This window comes from Thermobia domestica, chromosome 11, assembly GCF_964235325.1.
Source record: "Thermobia domestica chromosome 11, izTheDome1.hap1.1, whole genome shotgun sequence".
Lineage (NCBI taxonomy): Eukaryota > Metazoa > Arthropoda > Insecta > Zygentoma > Lepismatidae > Thermobia > Thermobia domestica.
Genome location: NC_137464.1, coordinates 35,409,823 through 35,432,508, shown reverse-complemented (window position 1 = coordinate 35,432,508; position 22,686 = coordinate 35,409,823). Strand labels below are relative to the sequence as shown.

General features: G+C 35.3%; 1 protein-coding gene across 4 annotated transcripts in view; it reads left to right on the top strand.

Moving 5' to 3' along the window:
• Nucleotides 1–9,403, top strand: part of Sirt2 (Sirtuin 2) — a 42,380-nt gene extending 32,977 nt beyond the window's left edge. For all 4 annotated transcript variants that reach the window (XM_081730353.1, XM_081730351.1, XM_081730352.1 and 1 more), the window contains 2 exons: nucleotides 2,988–3,174; nucleotides 6,190–9,403. In XM_081730353.1, the coding sequence (XP_081586479.1) occupies nucleotides 2,988–3,174; nucleotides 6,190–6,384 (382 nt within the window). In that variant the 3' untranslated portion in view covers nucleotides 6,385–9,403. The remainder of the gene's footprint in view (nucleotides 1–2,987; nucleotides 3,175–6,189) is intronic.
• Nucleotides 9,404–22,686: the final 13,283 nt, after the last annotated feature.

Sequence of the window (22,686 nt, the reverse complement as noted above, 5' to 3'; positions counted from 1 at the left end):
CTCAATGTTAGCATCATTTGTGGCCATAGATGGTTGTCCGTCTCCTTCCTTGTACTTAACACTTGAGTGACCACTTTTGAATTTTTCAATCCATTCGTAGACACTCCGTTGCGTCAAGTCACTGTTCCCGTATTGCCGAAAGTCTTTGATGGATTGCGGCCCCTAATATACCTTCCGACCACAAAAGCCGGGTCATTGCTCGTTGTTCCTCTTCGGTGCAAACTTCTAATGAAGCGGCCATGATTTAACTGCAACAAAAGGAAGACAAATGGAGGGATTAGGATCAAACTTTCAAAACATGACTACAACAGCATAACAATAAAATAAACTAGAATAAAGAACAATATGAACCATGTAAGAAGAGTTACGTCAAAATTGCGAGTAATTTTGACTTACCCTCGTGTATACTAGTACTTTAATTTAATTTGTTAATTAAAAATGTGTATCAAAAAAATGAATTTCCAGGAAGTAAGAGACATTTAAATAGATGTGAAGAAGAAATCAGTAAAATGAAACCATTAACATTCTAGTTCATTTCAAAGAATAATTCCCTAGATAAACTAATGAGTGTAAAGAAACAAAGATGGCGCACGTTTTTAACACCGTTAATGTTTAAAATTTTGTACAAATATTCCACACAAAATCCCGTGACAATTGAAGAATTTGAAAAGTGAACATGTCTATACAAATATCGTAATATGAATTCGAAAGTTGGTTTCTGACAGAAGAACGAACGAAAGGCTAAGGGTCGTCAAAAATAATCGGTTGAGGGAATAGTTGAACAAACAGATGAATGAAGGTATGCTGGATTTCACAATGTGTTATTATCACGAAGTAATTAGACCGAGGCATCTAAAATGAATAAGGATCTTTGTTCAAAGTGAAATACATGCTGGATTAGTAAAGAGTTTAACAGACGGAAACTATTTAAGAAAATGAATATCCATTTGTGTAATGAGGAAGAAAATATCTTAATATATATTTGTAATAGCCATTAAAAAAAGGGAAGAAAATATATATTTTGTGATTGAGAAATGTTAATAATTAATTTTAAAAATCTCCACAATAACTAATTTTCAATACCGTATTTGTCAGCGTTAAGACATATCGGCGCACCCCAGTATGAGGAAAGAAATATTTTCACTGTGTATTATAAAGGTTTTTTTTTTTTTTAATACAGTAATATTTTAGTAAGAAACATAATGTATAGTTAACAATGCTTAATTAAATGTAGAATCTCACGCGCTTCTGGAACTGTCTATAGAGTATGTACGTCTAGAGAAAAGCATACATCGAGTGAATTGTATATAAAGCGATTGTGTCCAAACTACATTTATTGAGTTACTAAACTGTACGTAGTTGGAGTGCTGTTGTATAACGTAACGAAACAGATAACATGTCTAACAACACAGAATCGGGAAAACTTTTTAAAAATTGAAATAATAAAAATCGTGGTATCGGCTTATAAGACGCATTTTATTTTCGTGTTTATTCTCAAAGGAAAAAACAAGTGCGTTTTATACACTGGCAAATATGGTAATAGTTTTGGTGTTCTGGTACTTTTTTAATGGAAATAGATTATTGATATGTATGCAATGGTATATAGCGGCGGATGGCAGTTGATGTTGACTGGAAAGCCTCCAAGAACAGTTTTTGAGTAGGTAAGAGAAATAGATGGAGAAATATTATAAGGCAAGGTTTCGGAAGGATGGATAATATCAATCTTGCTTGGATTGGTTTAGCACTTGATTAGACCGATTGGCGAGCTATTGATTCAGCCTTCGGTTTCCGTAATCTATAGAATTAGCTACTTTGTGTAGAATGTTATAGTCTTTAGTTAATATTAATCTGAGATTATTAGAAATACGAGATTAATAATACGAGAGATTTTTAAACAGCTTATGTGTTTAAATATTAACTAAACACTTGTCTTAGTATCAAAAATAAATAAATTAATTAAATTAAATCTTTTTAAGTTTTACGTTCCGCTGTTATGCCAGCTAGGCTAAAGGAGACGGTGATAATGAGAAAAATGAAGAAAGTGGAAGGAAACGGGAGAATCCCGAGAAAACCCAACACACGGTGTTTGTCCCCCACAAAGTTAACTTGGCACGAGCTGGGATCGAACCAAGGGCCCAATGCACCAAAGCCACCGCGGCCCCTGTCTTAGTATCCAGTTCAGAATGAAGTACTGATATCTTAATCAGAAATGCACACCAGACTCATTAAAGATATTTTGTTGTTGGACTTACTGTATGGGTTAGTGAGATGCGAGTCATCGGAACAAATAAAAAATCCAGAACTAATGATCATTTATTGGACGTAAGTTACTATTTTCTCCTAAGACTTGCCTGCACTGAATTTCAATAAACTATTCGAATGTGAATGAAGACTTAACGTACTACAAAAATTCCAGAAAAAGTAATGCACCCTTTCTGCACTTGAGTGCCTCAGTGGTAGAACGTTCACCTTTGGTGCATTGGGTCCCTGGTTCGATCCCAACTGGCGCCAAGTGAACTTTGTAGTGGACAAACACTGTGTGTGTGGGTTTTCTCAGGGTTCTCCCACTTTATTCATTCCACCATTCCATTTATTTCTCATCATCACCGTCTCCTTTAGCTGAACTGGCATAACGTGGGACGTAATGCTGAAATATTTCATTTTCATTTCATTTCATTTCCTTTCTGCACTTGAACCCTTTTTCTTTAAATATAGTCTTGACCGGAGAAGCACTAATCCAGATAAAATTTAAAGTCCCACTTTAGTGTTGATAGGTAACAGGAATTTAACTTACACGAAAACATTGAACTCTATACACACTCTAACATAAATCTACTAACACAAGACACCAAACTTCCTTTCAAGAAGTATGTGGAAATAAACGATATTTAGTGAATTATATATGGTAATACAACTGTTTTTGACTCGTAATAAAATCAATTTTATAACTGATCACGTGAATATATATACATTTTTTTTTTCCACAGAGCTCCTAGCACATGTCCTCGTTTGCTAATCAACAGAGAGAAAGTTGGCCAGCGAGACAGACTGATGCAGCTCCTAGGCATGGGAGGAGGACTAGATTTTGATTCACCGAAAAATTCCAGAGATGTGGCATGGTTGGGTGATTGCGATGAAGGCTGTTTAGAGTTGGCTGATAAATTAGGCTGGGGAGTAAGTTATTTATTTCTTTCAGATTATACACTAAATGAAAGTAAGATGTTAGGTACTGTGTTTCAATCAAGTGGCAATTAAGATAGTTGATTTTTTCATGAGGAAATACTTCGTGCTTTTCTCTTTCCGTAACCATGTACTTACAATCAGAGTGCTGAAATTTTGTTTAGTTCTTACATGTATTATACTTTGTAAAAACTATTCCTACCCTGGCCATTTCAACAATTCTTTCATCATTACTCACCTGTATTTATTACCCATCTGTTTTAGCCTAACGGGCATGATCGAGAGAATGCATTTAATTTTTTGAAAGTCTTTATTAAACGAAATATATATCTTCCGAAATTTTTATCCATAATTCATTCGTTTCGTTAATATTTGTGAGACAATATATGAAATTACATTATATGGTTCCGCAGTGCACATTTATATTCAAGAATATTCTGAGTTGGATCAAGGCTTCCTGAATAAAATTAGTTCGGAAAGTAAGATAATCTTAAAATCAATCAGATGTTAAGTTTTTTCATTACATCTTTTTGCAGATATAATGGTTCAGTAGTAGAACGCTAACTTTGTAGGTCGTTTAGTGCTCTGTTTCTTCACACTTCTTGATTATTTCACAAGTTCTTCCATCACTCACTTGTAAAAATTATGTGTCTATTAACCTCGAGACTTGTTCGTGAAAGGTTAAACTAAAGATTTCAGTTTAACTTTAATGTACTGTGAGGATTTATCCTCATTTAATACTAATAAAACAGTAAAGTGCATGTATAAGGAGACCTCCGAAATTAATATATAATAATATTTTGTTACATTGAAATAAGTGAATTGTCAAAAAGTTGCTTGTTGTTACATCCACTGCAGGATCTACATTACTTCAACGTGAATTTACAGACTGACAAGCGTAACGTTTACTGGATGAAAGGAAGATTAGGATCGGAGTAATATGAAGTAGAGTAATTGCAAGAGATATTTCTGTGATTATTCAGTATACCAAGTCTTTACTTTTTATATAATTTTCTACACTTATTTTTGATGGAAAATTTGTGATTACTATTCAAGATAGTCACCAACCAACAGACATGAGTTTAATACAGATTCTGGCATATTACTTCGTAACAGAAGAAAATGTTAAAGGTTAAAACTCGAAATCTTACTTTATCCCCCTAATTTCCATTCATGTTTAAGTCAATATCCTCATAATATTTCACTTTTCTTTGGAATCATATTCAAGCACAGGCGTGATGCTAACGGAATCCATTTTTGAACTATATTATTATATCACTCCAAAACGTATAAATAGGAAAATCGGCACCGAGTATTCTGCGATAAGCGTCTGTCAATTCTGTTCATTATGTCTGAGTTTTTGTGCAGACAAACTTGTTGATTTAACTTCCGTAATTATTTCTTATGTTCATCACTGTTAGTTGCTTAAACCTGTTTACGGACTTGCAAAATCGTGGAATAAAATATCCTTTGTGCACTGTATCGTGTAGTCTCCCGATCACTCTTAACACTTTCCCACCCATCCATGAATAAACTTTTAAGTAGTAACGAACTTAAAAGAATGAACAGAGAACACACAAAATATACAACGAAAGAAAGTCCTGGAATTGTCGGAAATTTCTCCCACATTTACCCAGCAGTGAACAATTTTTAAATAAGAAATCCTTTTTCCTGGTTCTTATACCATTTAAACTAATTACAAATTCACAATTAAAGATTTTGGTATTAGATTTAGTAATAAAATTCGTCCCTTTAAAATGAAGCCAGAAATTGTTATAAACAATAACAACCTTCAGGGATAATATGGAGAAGATATTATTTCGAATTATTAAAGATATCGCGACTTTAATCCAGAAAATAAATACTTGATTATCGATATAGTATAGCATAATGGATTAAGTAAGTACATCAGAAATAGATTACACATACCTAGGTTTTTTCTTTTTCTTTCTTATCACATAACCTTTTACCTCTGGACATAGTTTTGACTCAGACTTTTGCACTCCTTAAAAATCCATTATACTAGGCTGCAGTTTACCAACCTCGGACGAGATTGCTGTCAGACGACACGAATACCATCTGGTGAGGGATTTCGAAACGCGAAAGATTTCATCTGCAGTATCTTTCTGGAAGAAAATAAATTGACACAGTGCTTCCTCTCTATATACATATATATTTTTACTTCACATTCTATTCAGAAGTGTAACGTCGGAGGTGTCTTACACTAATATGAAGTTAAACCGGCCATTAACATATCTACCCACATCTCATTGACAATCCCATAAACAGGTTTAAGCAACTAACAGTGGTGGGAACAAAAATAATTACAAAAATTAAGGCAACAGGTGTGGTTGCACAAAAACTCGAAAGTGATAATAAAATTGACAGAAGGGTACTGCAGAATACTTGGTGCTGATTTTCCTATTTACAGGTTTTGAAATGATGTAATAATGTAATAAAAAAATAGGTTCCGGCTAGCATAACGCCTTCGCTTGAATATGATTCCAGAGAGGATTGTAATATTGTGAGGATAATGATTAAAACACGAATGGAAGTTAGGGGTACGAAGTAAAATTTTGAGTTTTAAACTATGTACCCAAGAGCACAGTTTAGTAACTATGTTCGAAACTACTTGACATGTTTGTTGCCTGCAGATGAGTCAAACTCTGCCGATTGCTTTGAGATACTTCTTCCACCTCATCGCGATTTCTATCACTCATAATGTTCGCCATAATTTCATCATCAGTGATTTGTTTTTGCAGTATTACATTAGCGTGTACATTGACGTAATCAGAAAATCAAATATAGGCAAAAAGGTCAAATTTTCATTCGTTATACTGACAGTTGCAAATTCGTTAAAAATTAAATGTTTTAACACGCATTAAGTAGGGAAAAGAGAATGGACCAAAAAATAATTTGCGTAATTCTGAACATTTCGTTGTACTGGCGTTTGTTACAGCTACATTTTATAGTAATAATATAGTAATAAAAATACATTATTATTTCTAGGATCAGTTGAGGAAATTGCTGGCAGAGGAACACAAAAAAATTGAGGAAGGACGAGGACTTGGTCAAATGCCAAGAAGGAGTTCAGCAGTAAGTAGTAAATTAGTGACAGAGGAGAAAGGAAAATCACCACCACCTGGTAAGAAAACTCCATCTCCTGAGCGGACTAGTGAACAGAAACCTAAATCACCATTGTAACAATGCTATTTTGCCTTTACTCAATAAATAAAGGGGAATTTGTATATAAATAAATAGATATCTTTCGATTTATTTTTATGTACAGTTGTTGTACTCGTATCTGTTGTGATATTATTGTCAAAGTGATAGAAATGTAAAAGCATGAACAAATAGGTCTTCCTTATGGCTTATATTTTTAATATATGTCTAGCTTGTTTTAGGGATATTAATAGATGAAATGACACAGTGATATGATTTGAGAAATGTTGTTTTGTTTCTTGTTTGTTTATTTTAGTTGTTTTTTTGTTACTAGGACTGATTTCCAGGGTTTGAAAAAGTTGAAATTGCTTGCGAACTTTTTATTTTTCCTATATGTAAAGTGTAATACTATCCCTAATGTTCATAAATATATTTATGAGATGATTACGTTGTGTACACTAGATCATTTATAAATATGAAAAAGTAGGTGTACGAAGATTTAAGAGGAAAAGCTTTTATTTTCCTCATGAATTTCGATAGTTATTTATTCTTATATTAAGTTTGACTGTGATGCAAAAAGAGAATAAAATGATTTTTGTAAGTTATGTCTACAAGGGTCATACTGAAAATAATGAGCAAAAATTTTTTTCTCGAACCAAATTCTCGTTTTATTAAAGAAGAAAAAAATATATATCTTAAACTACAGACTTATTTAATTTTCAAAATCTGCATTTCTTTATACGCGTATTTGGAAGCTTGAATATACCTTACCGTAGAACTCTGTTTTAGTTTCTTGGAAACACTGACGCACTACTTTTTGTATGTCCACCGTCATTTGAAAGCGTGAGTCTTGTAACTAGCGATCGTTTACAAAACCGAAATAGGTGATAATCGGATGGTGCAAGGTCGGGATTGTACGAAAAGTGAAGAATTTTCCTATTTTCCGAATTTTCTTATTGGTAAACTGAATAGAGTTCTGGCGTTATCGTGTTGAATGATAATTTTTCTTTCCATTCCTTTCGATTCATCTTGCAATAGGTGACGGAGCTTTTGAAGTGTTTGGACATAACGTTTAGCATTTATGGATTCCAAGGCTGAAGAAACTCAACCAGAATCCACCCCTTTGCATCCCAGAGGACTTTACCCATAACTTCGCCAACGGAAGGCACTGTCTACTTTCGTTGTTGCCGGAATGGTGTAGTTTTGTTGTTTTGTTTGCGGTTCATAATGAGAAAATCAGCTTTCATCACAGGCTACCCACTCAATAATAATTATAATAATAAAATTGATTTTCAATGTACTTTGAAAAAGTTCTTGAGCGTTGTTGTTTCGCTGCACTTTGTGATATGCTATCAATAAATGGGACCCAGCAGCAACATTTTTCTCGATAACCTACTCTAGCAATCATTTCCTGCACTGTAGTGTGTACTATAGTAAGTATTGCTCCATGTATATCCACTGTGATCCGTTTTCTTCAATAATGTTGTGAACTCTTTCCATATTGCGCTTCATGGTGCCAGTTTATGAGCAACCGCTCCGCAGCTGATCTTTGGCGCTCATGTTTCCATCTATAAAATTTTTCCCATCTTCTAACACGGCTAGCACTCATGTACAAATGTCAATACATACACCGTGAAGTGTATTGTGAATTTTACTAGCAATAATTCTTTCTTTAACAAGAAATCCAACTACAGCACGTTTTCGTAAAGAAACATCACTTACAGTCATTGCCTAACAAATGTGGTCACGCGAAGCTAATGCCACATAACCTTGATGTGCTCAGTGAAGTCTGCAGATTGCGGTGAGTTACTTTGCGTATACATGTACTAATGGATTCTGATTTATTTTTAGGAGTTGGATTTACCAAAAACACATTTATAAATATTCTCTGTTTATTCGTGTGTCCGTCCGCGAGACTCAAAAAGTTATTAACCGAATTTCGTTAATAGAAGTAATATTCAAACCGGAAGTGGTAGAAATCAACCATTTCCGGTTTAAATGTTGACCACTGTAGAGCAAAACACGATAAAAGCACAAAAGAGTTCCTGTAATCTGTTAAGCATCCCAAGTATAGATTTCATCTCGATCCTTAACTCTCTACTAAAACCGGAAGTGCTAGAAATCCAGTACAACTTCCGGTTTTATACTCATTTACATAGAGGAAGAACGATAAGAAATAGCGAGAAGCTTTTTTAAAACTCTTGTTTTAAGAATATATATCATCTTCCATAATACTCTATTCAATCTAGAAGTGGCAATATAGTCAACCACTTCCAATTTTAATTTGATCGCTATAGAGTAGAAACAGTAATAGATTATTGTCAGGCAGACGGCGGTAGATTAACTTTTATTGTTGAGTCGTCAAAGAGTGTATGCTGTGACACTACTAGTTTTTAAAAACGATGCTCATTACTTTCAGCATTCTCTTCGTATGTAATTATCAAAAATAGTAAAACCATACATTGAAAATGTACACTTTCGCTAAATGCTTCATCACGTAGGAAGTGAGGAAATTAAAAGAAAATCTAAGGACAGGGAAGTGGCTGTGGAGAACCCACTTGGGTGCCGTATTGAGTTGAGTTGATTTTGAATATAACGCCCCTTTCAGCATCGAGACTATATAAGATGGGACTTACTGAATAACGTTGAATTCGAACCACATGAGCTCCCGCCGTGAACCGAATCCGGATGTCCCACGCCAAAGGCGTCTACGCTAACCGCTTAGCCGCGAAGCAGCTGGGGGCGCCGTGTTGTATTTCTGTCCTTTACTTCTTTCCGTTTCTATCTGATGAAACATGTAACGAAAGCGTTTATAGTGAGCTTCATTAGTGTGTGTGGTTATGTTTTCACGATTTACTTCTAATTCAATATAATATATATTTATCACACCTATTGAAAGTCTGACATCAAAATCAATGTTTTCTAGTTTTTTTTAATATTAATTACAAGCTATCTTCTATTATTTTAAGAAAACAGAAGGGTTAATTGTTTGTACTTATTTATTTTACCTTCTCCCACCAGTGTTGCGACTGAAAATATATTATTCGTTCTACACGAACAAGTTGTCTTATTACGTTGATCCTTAAATACGTACATAATCAATCTTTTAAACCTGTTTTTATATAAGACATTTATGCTGATGGGTTGTTAATTGATATATTCAGACCAGTGATGTCCAATTTATAAATCGCTGCGAGCCAGGACAAAATGAAAGCCATACTTTGGAACCAGGTAAATTAAATATATGAATAAAAATAAACATACAACGTTACCAAGTTAAAGAAAATAATAAACGTATAACGATGGGAATTTAAGATTTGATTTAAGACAATATTATATTCAGGATTTTTACTGGTTAGGAAAAATGGTGCAAGTCAGGGAAGCTCAGGGAAAAAGACTGGAAAGTCAGGGAAATTTTACAAAATATATTTTTTTTTCTAACATTAAGTGTACACCAATTTCATCTTAGCCAACCATTATAATACATATTTGGTTTTTATTGCTATATTCTACATGCAATTTTCTTTTTATTGCTGTTTATTTTGTCTTCTACATACAATGCTTTCTTTTAGTTTTAGCCGTTATTTATATGTGAACGTCATCCAACATTTGTCATGAAATTAAGGAATTTCCTGCCAAAGATCAGAGAGAAGTAAGGGAAGTAGATTTCTCTAGATCAGTAGGAACCCTGATATTCTATTTTGTGAACTTTCGTTCTACTCTACGTTTGCTGTTTCTTGTTTCATGTGTCTAGACTAGGACAATTTTGACGTGAGCTATAATCATTTGAAAGTAATTCTGAAATCTGTATTTCTCTAAAAAAACATCCTAGTACCAAATGTCTTTACCTTATAGATTGGACTCGTTAAGGTACAAAAAGTTTAAGAAAATATTGAACAGTTATCATTGCTACCTACCGTTTCCCTCGGGTGCTGGCTTCCGGAGAATTCCCCAAGAAAACAGCTGATAACAATCCTGGTCCAGGCTCATGTTCTGTTCAGGCGCAGATTGATAATAGTGAAATACAACAAGTGATTTGACACGAGCAACGTTGGTGCTTTTGAGACTCAGGTTGGGTTATACTTACTTTTGCGTATGCATGCGTATACATATACGCGACTGGCAAGCCGACTGCTCACAGGGATTCATACACACATGAATGAAGACGATAGTATTTCCTTAGATGAATTCTTATTTATTAAATAGGCATATATGTGGATACGGAGGAGAATGAGAAATAGTAACAACACACAAAATTTTCACTATACAGAGCTTGAACGCTCAAACAGAAAAAATTGCACTCACGCAATTGAATAAACGAAATAATGAAAATAAGACACTTAATATTGCATAGTAGACGTAGATATGCACATATTATATAAAAACACTAGAAACATAGCCCTTTTATTCGATATCACTTGCGTTATATACTTATTATTCTCACTATGAGACTTTCACTGCGTAATTAGGCCGAGGGGGATGGGGAGATACAGGAAACACTAATCCATGATGAGATTTCTTGACTCCGAAGAAATGCTGTACTCAAAAGAAGGTTGTTCACTTTTTCATTTAACATCAAAATAAGACTCCTATCGTATACTTAATTATTCATCGTACTCCACTTACGTTAATATAGCGGCAAAACTTTTCGTTCCTTCTTACTCTGATGGCTTAGGCCACTCCTCGCTTCTACCAACGCTTGGGAACATCCCGTTCGCTAGACTTAGGGTTGGTAGTGCGTTATACAAAATAATAAAGAAATGTCAAAGTTTTCTGCATTCTTAAACAACACAAATATGACGACGGTATAATTAAGAGCACTGGCAACACATGTTTTGGTCCCGTGTGAATAAAACTTGGAAGCGATAGTCAAAAAAAAGTGTTGCAGTCTAAACTGGTAGATTCCTCCTATGACTGTTGGATTTTTTACACTACTATTATACATAAAACAGTTCAGTGGAAAGGAGCGAACGTTGGTAATTGTGTGAATGAGTCATTTCACCTACAACTCCTACAAGCCATAAACACTGTTCTCACGGTAGGAAGGATGACGCAATATGAGTGCATGAGAACACAACAAACGACGAGAATTCGTTCACACACAATATCAACTTCGTGTCCAAAAATATTCCCAACTTTAATAAATGTCGTTATGAAGAAAGTACATGGGAAATAGTCATGGCGAAGACCATAAGTTGGTAACTATTTTTAGGGAAAGAAAAAAATAAGTTTGCTACTGCAAAGCACTTTGTCCAGACGATAAGCGTTGTATTAGAAAACAACAAGTCCTTTGTTCTACCGTGAGAAATGATAAAAGCAACTGAGGAACACCTGCAGAAAGAGTTGAGTTTCTCACCAGCAAGAAAAATAGCTTTTCTTTCCTCTGAGTAAAATAATGATTTCGTTGCATGAATAAAAGTTAAAGAAGAAATACACTGTTCGTCCAAAAACGTAATTTTGTGGCTAGGCTGACGGTCACAGCATCTAGTCTCACTTCATGTATAAAAAACGACTGGGTTTCCGAAATGTGGGTGTGGAGAAGAATGGAGTTATTTAGGTGGGTCTAGCGGAAAACGAATAAGAGGGTTTTAGGAATGATAGGGAAGAAAAGAACAATTTTAGATATTAAGAAGAGAAAGAGAAAGTGGTTGGGACATTGGCTAAGAAGGAACTGTATCAAGAGGGACGTTTCAGAGGGTATGGTGGAAGGAAAGAGAAAGAGAGGGTGAAGGAGATTACAATTAATGGACAATATCAAAACAAAAAAATTATACGTGAAGATAAAGAGGTTAGCGGAAGACTGTGGAGCATGGAAGCTTCTCAGTTGGAGCAAGTGGGTGACAGTAATGGCAGAATACCATGATGATGATGGTGACGATTCATGTATACTATTATAGCTACAATGTTCCTGTTACACATGGAGTTAGTCTTTACAAGTTTCGTTGTAAAATTAGTCGCTTTGGACAAATCATACAATTTTATCGCGGGGCACCATTTGGCTATCACTGATCCAGACAATAGACTGGAATAGTGGTGACGTCATTTCTTCTTCGTTACCATGGTGATCGCCATTTTGTTTTCTATACAAATGTGAGTGTATAAATGAGGTGTTAAGTAAACAATGGCTGTGAAATTATGTAGAATTTTTAAATACTTGAGAACGAATTAAAGTTGGTGGAAAAAGGCAAAAATGCTCTTGAATCAAATCACGTGTCTTCCGTAATGATGATGGTGAATTTAATATTTAAAAGGCGGAGGCAAACATGAAGAACTGAAGTAGAGGTAAGTTTGTATCCATTATTTGTTAATATAAATGCCTCGATATATTGCACAGAAGGGGAACAAACCTTATGTAAAATCGCATTGATTTGTCTGTATCATGTAATATTACAATTGTGTGTTCTGATCGAATCATATTTGCTCATTTATTTTGCCTTAGTAATTTTACGTTTACGATTAAGAATTTTATGTTGCCTACAGAATATCGAAAATCTTTAGTAAAGAATTCTAGGATATTGCTTGTTCCATTTCTGCTCAATTACATTAATGTTTACAATCAAATACAAAACACATAACCATTTATGCGTTATTTCTCAGCCTTCGCTCGTGTTTGTATAGAAAATAAAATGGCGATCACCATGGCTACAAAAAGGGTGTGACGTCACACTAATTCAGTCTATAAGAAGTTCGTTGGCGTTTTGTACTTCATTACGACGAAAATAGAGGATATATACGAGTTCGTAAACATCCGATGTCAATATTTGATAAGTTTTTCCATAACTATATCCTTAGTCGTTTAATTAATATCTTCGTGTTTTATACAGAAGCACTGTCATCCTTATTCTCAATGTATTTTGCAATATTATTCATAGAGCTCCCTCATGGCTAAGCGGTTAGCGTGCGCACTTTTGACGTGGGAGACCCGGGTTCAATTCCCGACGGGAGCTCATGTCGTTCGGATCCTACGTCAATAAGTAGGTCCATGTCTCATATAGCCTCACTGCTGAAAGAGACGCTAAACTAAAATATCAAATCAAAACCATTCAAATATTATTTATACTTTCGTCTTGATAGTAGTGTTTTACCAAACTGCGAGTAGCAAATATTAATCCATCAGTTTATAACAATTTATCTATATTCCGACAATATCGACGTATTTGTGCTGTTAGTCTAGAGAGGAATTTCTGTGCATACTGTCCGGAAGGAATTTTATCAAAAGTAGCAGCTTGTAAAATGAGTCGCTTGAACAAGGAGACTACATTACTTGAATGTTGGTTGAAACTTTTAAGCTGGTTGTTATATTTGTACTATTGGAATTTGAAGTAATAATAAATGCTACTGCAAGCAAGTATATTATATACACTCGTATAAAAATCTTTAACAAAACTTACTTTTCAGGACGAGATGCAGTCTATGACTGGTCTCTGTTGTGTTTCGTTTATACTCATGAGCTTCTCAGATCTGTGTTGAATGTACATGAAACAAATAACAGTTTATTTTGAACATTCTACTGTTGTGTAATAAATGCAGGATGCATTTATTTATGTTATTTCACACTAGAGATTATGTTAATTTGTACTTAACTGTTTTCTTTCCTGATACTCTGAAAACAACATTATAACCGAAAAAAGTTTACCAAATTGAAGTTCCCTAACAGGAAGACACTGGAGAGGCTGCTACCGAAATTAGGAGGTGCGAAGGTATGAAAGCAGGTATCAAAGGCTTCCATAATTGGACAAGGCGTAACTTTGTGAAAAGGAGGAAGACAGTCTCTTATTTTTTTGAAACGAACAAAAAATGAAATGAAATCTTTCAGTTTAATGCCCCACGATTATACCCTTTAGGCTAAGGAAACGATAATTAAGGGGGTAGACTACTAAATATTTTTCAAAAGTTAACAATTTTTCTTTTGCCGGTTTTTCGTAAGTAAAGAGATAATGAGATGTAACTTTCCACAATAATAGATAATGTTATACTACACCCGAAAATACGAATCGGAAAAATTTTCAATGTTGCCATCCATAGAAATTACAGTGTGACCAGAATTTGAATTACCCAAAAATCTAGGTTAAGGCAGCGATTAGAAAAATGAACGCAACGGTAATTGATGACTTATCATGTTTCCTATGTTCCTTGTCAACTACTTTTTAAATAACATTTGTATTTATTTTGTAACAACTTACCTAAGTTATTAGAAAATAAATAAATACTTTTCACTTATGAAAAACCGGCAAAAGAAAAATTGTTAGCTTTTGAAAAATATTTAGTAGACGGCCGCCTTAAGGCAGGCAAATGGTGATGAAAGATTTGGTGGAATGACAATGTGGGAGAAAATGGGGGTACCCGAGAAAACCCACAGGCACGAAGTTGCCACCACTTACATACTTGACCGGAGATCGAACCAAGAATCCCACGCACCAGTACTCTACCACTGATCCACCGTGTCTCTCACGAAACAATAAAAGAAATGTTTCTGACGTTTACAAATAAAATGGAGATTGAAGTTAGGAAAATGTTGGAGGTAGTGTGTCGTGTATTGATCTGTTGGGAGGAACTGAAAGAACCAAAGGGCATCTAAGTTCGGCGGAAGAGAACCTATGGCCTTCAGAACTACAAATTAATCTCATCATATATATATAAAATGTCGTGGCTGAGCATGACGCAAAAATTGCAAGCAGTATACGAAGAAAAAATTTGAAGGTGGCTTAAAGACACTGCGGTCTCGTAACAGACAAAAATATATCCCAACTATATTTTACGGGCTTTACTGGGCTAAGTTGTGCCGAGACTAGACTAAAAAATAAATAAATAAAAAAAAGATAAATACAGTACATTAAGTTTCAAATTAATGTACCAAAATAATTATATATATTAGGAAGCAATTCATTGGAAATGCGTATTTCAGATAAATCTTTTCTTAGGTAGCGTTCAAGTGATAGAACTGTCATTTATGCAGTGAAAAACAAGACCGCAATATATAAGGTGAACTTCAGTAAAGCTTTGAAATAAAGAAAAAAAAGCATAGTACATCACATATAATATCCTATTGAAGTGAGGATCTGGAGTGCTATTTTGACGTATGGATCAGACAAAGTCCATGATATACAGGGTGTTTCAAAACAACACCGACAACGTTTGCGAGGTGATTCCTCACACCAAGATAAGACAAAAAGTATAGACCAACCTGGGTGCACAAATGCTTCCTTTCGGAGATATAGGCTGTCAAAAACATGAAAAAATGAAATTTAAAGGTCCATAGCTCCAATAGTATGGGACCTACCGTAGTCGGGTCAAGACATCACTTAAGAACTACTATGTACCCTATCAAAATATCCATGTTTCAGAATCCTGCGGTACTTCTGCAATAGTTTTTACAGAGGTAGTTGGTGAATGCTTCAAATTATTGCCCTTAGCCAAACTCCTTCTATAAAAGTCGTTGTTTGAGTACCACAGGATTCTGAAACATGCATTTTTGGATAGGGCACGTACTAGTTCCTAACTGAAGTCTTGACCCTCCTACATTAGGTCCCATAGTATTGGAGCTATGGACCTTTAAAGTTCATTTTTTTTTTTCGTGTTTCCCGCAGCCTATAACTCCGAAAGGAAGCATTTGTGCACCCAGGTTGGTCTATACTTTTTGTCTTATCTTGGTGTAAGGAATCACCTCCCAAAGGTTGTCGGTGTTGTTTTGAAACACTCTGTAGAAGCAAAACAAAACAAAACAAACAAAAAAAAAAGAAGAAGAAGGGGTGATCAGAGATTGTGTGGGGCCAATAGTGAATGTTTTCCATATGATGGAGAAATATTTATGGTGGACGGTGCACATTTTTTATTACAGATCAAAAATTATGAGAGTGGAATTTGTTTCGAGGGGCATTCCTATGTTCAACACAGCGAAATAGCCCAGACATGAACACCAACGGTAGGAAAATAGCCGAGATATGAATCCTATTGAGTCATGGCACATGGCTTTGACATCAAAATCAAAGTTACATGGACCACGACAAATCAAAATAAAAGAAAACATCATATAGACAGAGGGCACTGAATTTTTAAAATTTATGCAAAACATTGATTGAAAGTATATCAAGAAAGATTTGCAGCCTCAATTACAGGTATAGATAAGGGATGTATTACACCAAGTACTAACATATAGTATCAATAACTTCATGTACTTCGATTCAGAGAAATATTTGTTTTTAAAATATGTGTTTCAGTTGCCCATTTTGCTACTAATTTGTCCACGTATGTATATTTAATGTGGTGAGTACACATTTTAGAACATTTGTTACGAATTCACGTATCTCGGCTTAAGTTGGTATACAAAAAGCAGATAATGAAAGGTGATAGTTCCATTCACAAAGTGGCGTCCGTGAAACGTCGCGAAACAAATACATCTCATCTCAATAGCATTATAAGAACCCAGAACCACAGTTGTTCGCGCAGAAAGCCAATCTGGGTGTCTTTATAAGGTATATAGTATCGCACGCTCTCTGTTCATTTTGGCGCAGCTGGGCGATGTTAGTTACCGAAGCCGCCTCACACTTAGGCACCATAACAGCATGTGCTATACGTTCTCAATAATGAAGTGAAAATGAAATATTTCAGTTTGTCCCACAATTGTGCCCTTCAGGCTAAGGGAGAAATGATTAAGATACGTGAGTGATGAAAAATTGGTGGGAGAAAACGGGAGTACCCTGAGAAACTCTCGGACACGATTGTATCCACCAGAAACTTACTTGCCGGGTATCGAACCAGGAATCCCACATACCAGAGATAAACCCTGTACCACTGAGTCACCATGGCTCCACGTTCTCAATAAAGCTGAAGTCCGAAGACAGATTAGAAGACTCCAACGACTAGAGCACGTTGAGTTCACCTGGGAATATGAGGACCATGGCAGTTCACCTTGAAACTGCAGTTTCCCCAACACCACCGAAATCCTCGGCGATTACCAGATGTCAGAGGCAATCGTGCGAGAGGTATTTGGGAACATAGACTGCCTTCAACAGTCGATTGTTTAATATCATTACTCCCATAGGAGGATGGGGTGGCTTTGTTATATTGGCAGTCGCCATCGTGTCAGTTAGGGTGGTCCAAACACTGCCTGATGCGTCGGAAGGGTACTGAGAAGCTACAGTACGTCCACTATGAAAACTTCTTTTCATCACTTACATCGTTCATGGACTGCCCGCACGAGTGGCAATTCTGCAGCATGACCACCTGACTTTCCACAGCTCTCTTCTACATCCAGGTAGAGATGCAAAAAAGCCGGCTTTTTTGGATCGATGGTTTTTTTCACATAAAAAGCCGGCTTTTTTGGGAAAAAACGAGAATTTTGGAAATTTTGGCTTTTTTTCAACTTCATGATTTTTCTATCTAAATAGCTTTCTTATAGTATATTCTATAGTTAGGTAAGAATTCCATGACCTGAATGTGATATTTCGCTCTGAAATTCACCATCAAGATGAATGGAGCACATGTTTTACGAATTAAAGCTAACATGAAGAATGTAGTATTTGAGGGTAATTTTAGAGGCTATTTAACTTTATTTTAACTTTATCGACATCTCTTTTCTTCTCTAGTTTGTCATCCGTGTTTCATTTCTAAGAGCTTTTAGTACTCTAGCTTCTAGCGCAAAAGTTAAACTTGCCCGTTTTTCTATTTATCCGTCAAAGCGTACGTTTTTCAATATATCCTTCAAACCGTATTTCCACATTTCTGTTATACTGTAGCTGTGAAGTGATTTAGCAATAATTTTCCGGACACAACCTTGAATACCAATTTATACAAATAATCAGTAGCGGATTTAGAAAAGTACTTTAGGCGGGTTTTTTCTGATTGTTTCGTTTCCTAAAAAAGTCCTAATTTTATTTGGGAAGTTCTTGAAGTTTATGAGTACAGGCATAACTAATATTTCGTTTCGTTTATATGTTTAGCAATAATCTTCCGGATACAACTTTAAAAATCATTTTATACTGAGAATCAGTGGCGGATTTAGAAAAGTATTTTGGGAAGGGTTTCTTACTAATGTTTAGTTTTTTTAAACATTCGTAATTTTTATTTGACGGGAGCTTAAAGTTTATGAGTAAAGGCATAAATAATAGATATTTCGTTTGTTGCAGACATTCCGTAACTTTGGGGAACGGGCTTCAGTCCGAAAGACCGCCCCCCTAACCTTCGCAAAACCGTCACTGCTGGTAATTAGTAATAATAACGATTTAAAAACAATAAAAAAGGAAGTCGCCCAACTCACAGTACACGCACTATTTCTACTAAAAAAGGAAGTCGCCCAACTCACAGTACACGCACTATTTCTACATTCACAGATGGAATGAAGAAAAGCTTTGTCAGAATGGTCGAATGCTGGTTGAATCCCGGACTTCCCGATAGAAGCGCAAAAGCTAATCACTCAGTCATGTTTGTTGTGCAGTTGTATTTAGCTTAACTTAAATATATTCCGTAGTCTTTATTTTGGGGGAGGGGGAGTTCCGTAATGATATGTTGAATCCCTCTTGTTAAAAATTCAGAAAACTTGAGGATTGGGTAAACTGTGATGGTGGTTCTATAAAACTTAACTGTAGAATTTCAAGAATATACAGAACCAAAACTCTAGATGTGCAGCCTTTAAGTGTATCATATAAATCTTAGTATTTCTCTTATGTTTTATTTTAATTTTATTTTGTTTCAAAAAGAGGGTATGGAATATTTTGAAGTAAAAATACTACATACTATTTTGCTAGTTATTTGTGTATTCTTTAAAAAGAAGTGTTTACTTTTAGGGTTGGCTGGTTTACACCAACTATTTTTTTTAATAACTGGTTTAAACCACAAAAATAAAAAGAATGAAAAATGCGAATCGTGTGAACTTCATGGTAATGTTTCCAGATATCAAACCACCTGCAATAGTTTTATTTCCCTTTCACCTTTTAATCAAGGTGTCCCATGTTCAATTCTCGGTCGAACCACAAACCTTCTTTCATGCGTAACCCAAGTAGCGGTTCGGATGTCAGTTTAAGCGAAAGTCTTCTCCTTGATAACCTCGGTATTTCGTAAGGATGTTAAGCCTAAATATACGAAACAAACCAAATTGTATATTTCTGCATGCCTAAATGCGTGTTGTTTTATAAAGAAGCCAATATTGCTTAAATATATTGATAGAAATTGGCAAAATTTATCGATTGCCTACGTAGCTTCCAACATTAGCTTGGATTGGACTTTCAATGATATCTACGTACCGGTACTAAATTTGTAATTTAATACCTCAGTTTTAGCGTACTGATTATGGTACGTTGACCTTTAAATTTTACATGCAAAGCAATAACAGGATTTTCCCGTTATTGTCTTAATTTCAAGTAATGACGGGATTTTCCCAATAGCTAGGGCGGGAGATTCTCAACTTAAGAAATTTACTGACCGCACTTCTTTAAGCTTAAGGGAGTTCTTCCGGCATAAACCCGCTGTTGAATAATAACATCAAGGCGAAACAAACTTATTTCTGTGAATATGTAATATAAATACATAAAGCAAAAAATCTAAGTCAAAAAAGCCTGGTTTAAACCAAAAAAGCCTGGTTTAAACATCCCCCAAAAAACGGGTTTTTGGCATTTTCAAAAACAACCATGGTTCTTGCCAACTCTGCTTACTTTTGTATATAGGAGGTTAAATAATTCTTATTATATACATTGGTTAATCCTGTGGAATTCATAATGTAAATATGTTGAAGAAAAATTGTTTGAAATACTTTTTTCGAAATTCATAGTTTATTTTCGATGTTTTATATTATTATCAGCATCAACCACTAATTAAATGATTTTTTGTGTTATAGAGAAGCGATACAAAATCTGTTTTATCAATTTAGAGCAGTATTTTGAAAAAAGCCCAAAATTTCCCAAGCAAAAAAGCAAAGCAGAAAAAACCGAGTTTTTTTCCCAAAAAAGCCGTTTTTTTTTCCGAGCCCTTGCATCTCTACATCCAGGCTCAAAGTCATTTCATTGCACAGTAAGTGGTCGAAGGTGTCCTGGCATTGTGTTGAATTCAGGCATGTTCAAGAGGGTGCTGAGCCCCCTCTAGAATATATATACCATCCCTAGAATATCTACACACATGTACCCCTAGAATATCTACACAAATGCATTGAATTTTTTTGTTTATTTGTTTCGGAAATAAGAAGTCTTAAAAACAAATACTTTTTTTTTTTAAATAGAAAATTAGTTTCTTTTTTGCCCAACCTAATTGCTCTAATTAACAAACCGCGTTTTCATATAAAGTCGAGGTTAAATCAAAACTTGGAAATTAGATACAAACGCCTTACAACATTAGTTAGGTAAAAATGGCAATATGTTGGTTATTGCAACCGAGCAGTCAATAAGTCGCAAGTTTTGTTGCGACAGATTCCTGCTGCCCTATTGCAATCTAGAACAGAGCCCCCCTTATTTTTTATTGTCCCCTTGTACAAAAGTCTGAATTCAACACTGCTGGCATTACAGACAGTATTTTCACATGGTTAGTAAAGGAAGTTGATAGGGATGCGCTCGAGTCGAGACATGTCTCGAATCTCGACTCGACTCGACTCGAATTCGAGTCGAGACACACTTTGTAAAATTCGAGACGAGTCGAGACAAACGTATTTCTCGACTCGAATTTTCGAGTCGAGACACGAGTCGAGTCGAGACGGCTCTTAAAAATCTCGACTCGACTCGAATGTCTCGAAAATCTTTCTATAATTTTTAATATTATTTTGAAGAAAGTATTCACTCAGAAACAGCCTTAAAACCAATTCCAGCTTTTATTTCTTTAGAAAGGTACAGAACGCATAAAATTAATAGTTAATCTTTAAAGATCAAGATTTAATTTTCAGCTCAATTCAGTTAATTAGAACTAATAGTTAATGTCGTTGTATTTGGTTGTACTGTAAATATAATGATAATAATAATAATAATTGATTATCTAGTTTGTATAAAACTATTATCCGTAGTCTAAATCTGGTTTGTATAAAACTATTGCGATAGAGTGAACTTCATAAATTCTCTGAATGAGCAGTTGGTAGTCTATAGTAATTTAGCATAGTTATAATTATTGTGTTTTCGTTCCCATGAACGCAATAGGGTTACGTAACTTCTGGATTATTCGCTTGCCCAACTATTCTGAGGCTTTAATATGTTGCAGCATATCACGAGCTACGGATAATATATAATGTAACATTTGTTGTACATCACATATTATGATACGAGACTATTTTACATAGTATATCTTATCTAATATAAATAAAATAAAGAGTTTGTTTGTGTGTTTGTATGTTTGTGTGTGCGACCTGGGGACCAGACGAGTGGACTGAGAGTTCCCAAAATTTGGTCACGGGTACCTTAGTCCAGGCCCCAGATCAAGACGAAGCGTTTTTTTTTAATTTCGAACCAGGGGGGTCTCGGGGGGGGGACGTTTACTGGGACCGACCTGGGGACCAGACAAGTTGACCGCGAGTTACCAAATTTTGGTCACGGATACCTTGGTCCAGGTCCCAGTCTAAGGCGAAGCGTTTTTGTCAAAGTTGGAACCAGGGGGTCTCAGGGGGGCGTTTAGCGAGACATGTAGTAAAAGTAATCCAAATTGATCGACATTAGTGTCAAATCCATAGTTTTCACGGTCGCTGAGATCAATGGTGACACTTCCATCAGCGATGACTTGCAAATTCAGCTACTACTGTATGCGGGCCGGGTGTCAGCGGGTGAGGAATACCGAGACATGTATAAATAGCCCATATTGATTGATACTAGTGTCAAATCCTTAGTTTTCGCGGTCACTGAAATGAATGGTGATACTTCCACAGGTGTTGACTTCCAAATACAGCCCCCATGCGAAGAATGGGTATATTAAGCTAGTATTACAATAAATGGACTGCTTGGATGCCAAGAACTAGTACAGATAAGTACCATCCACTTCTATGAATAGGTATTTTTTAAAAGGATTTTTGTAAACACTAAGTTATAAAACAATGAACTACATACAGTAGTTATGGTTTTGGTTCCCAACATAAAAGAAATATGGATTGTTCATGAGATATTGAACTTCAACTTTCACTCCTGGAAAATTTCAATTTTGGAGTTAGGCCCCTTGGCATCAAAGCAGTTCACTGTAAGATAAATACATTCCGCACATTAGTAACATAGTTGTTCAGGGGCCTTCGATTTCCATCCTCTCAAATGAAAGCTGAATGATTGCTTGATACATGCTGACTATATAGGAGAAATAGTGTATTAAGTTTTCGAGCTTTGGTGCGTATCCGTATTTACACTCTGATATAACTTTAAGTTCACACTCAAATCGAGCTAATTGTTTAATGCATTT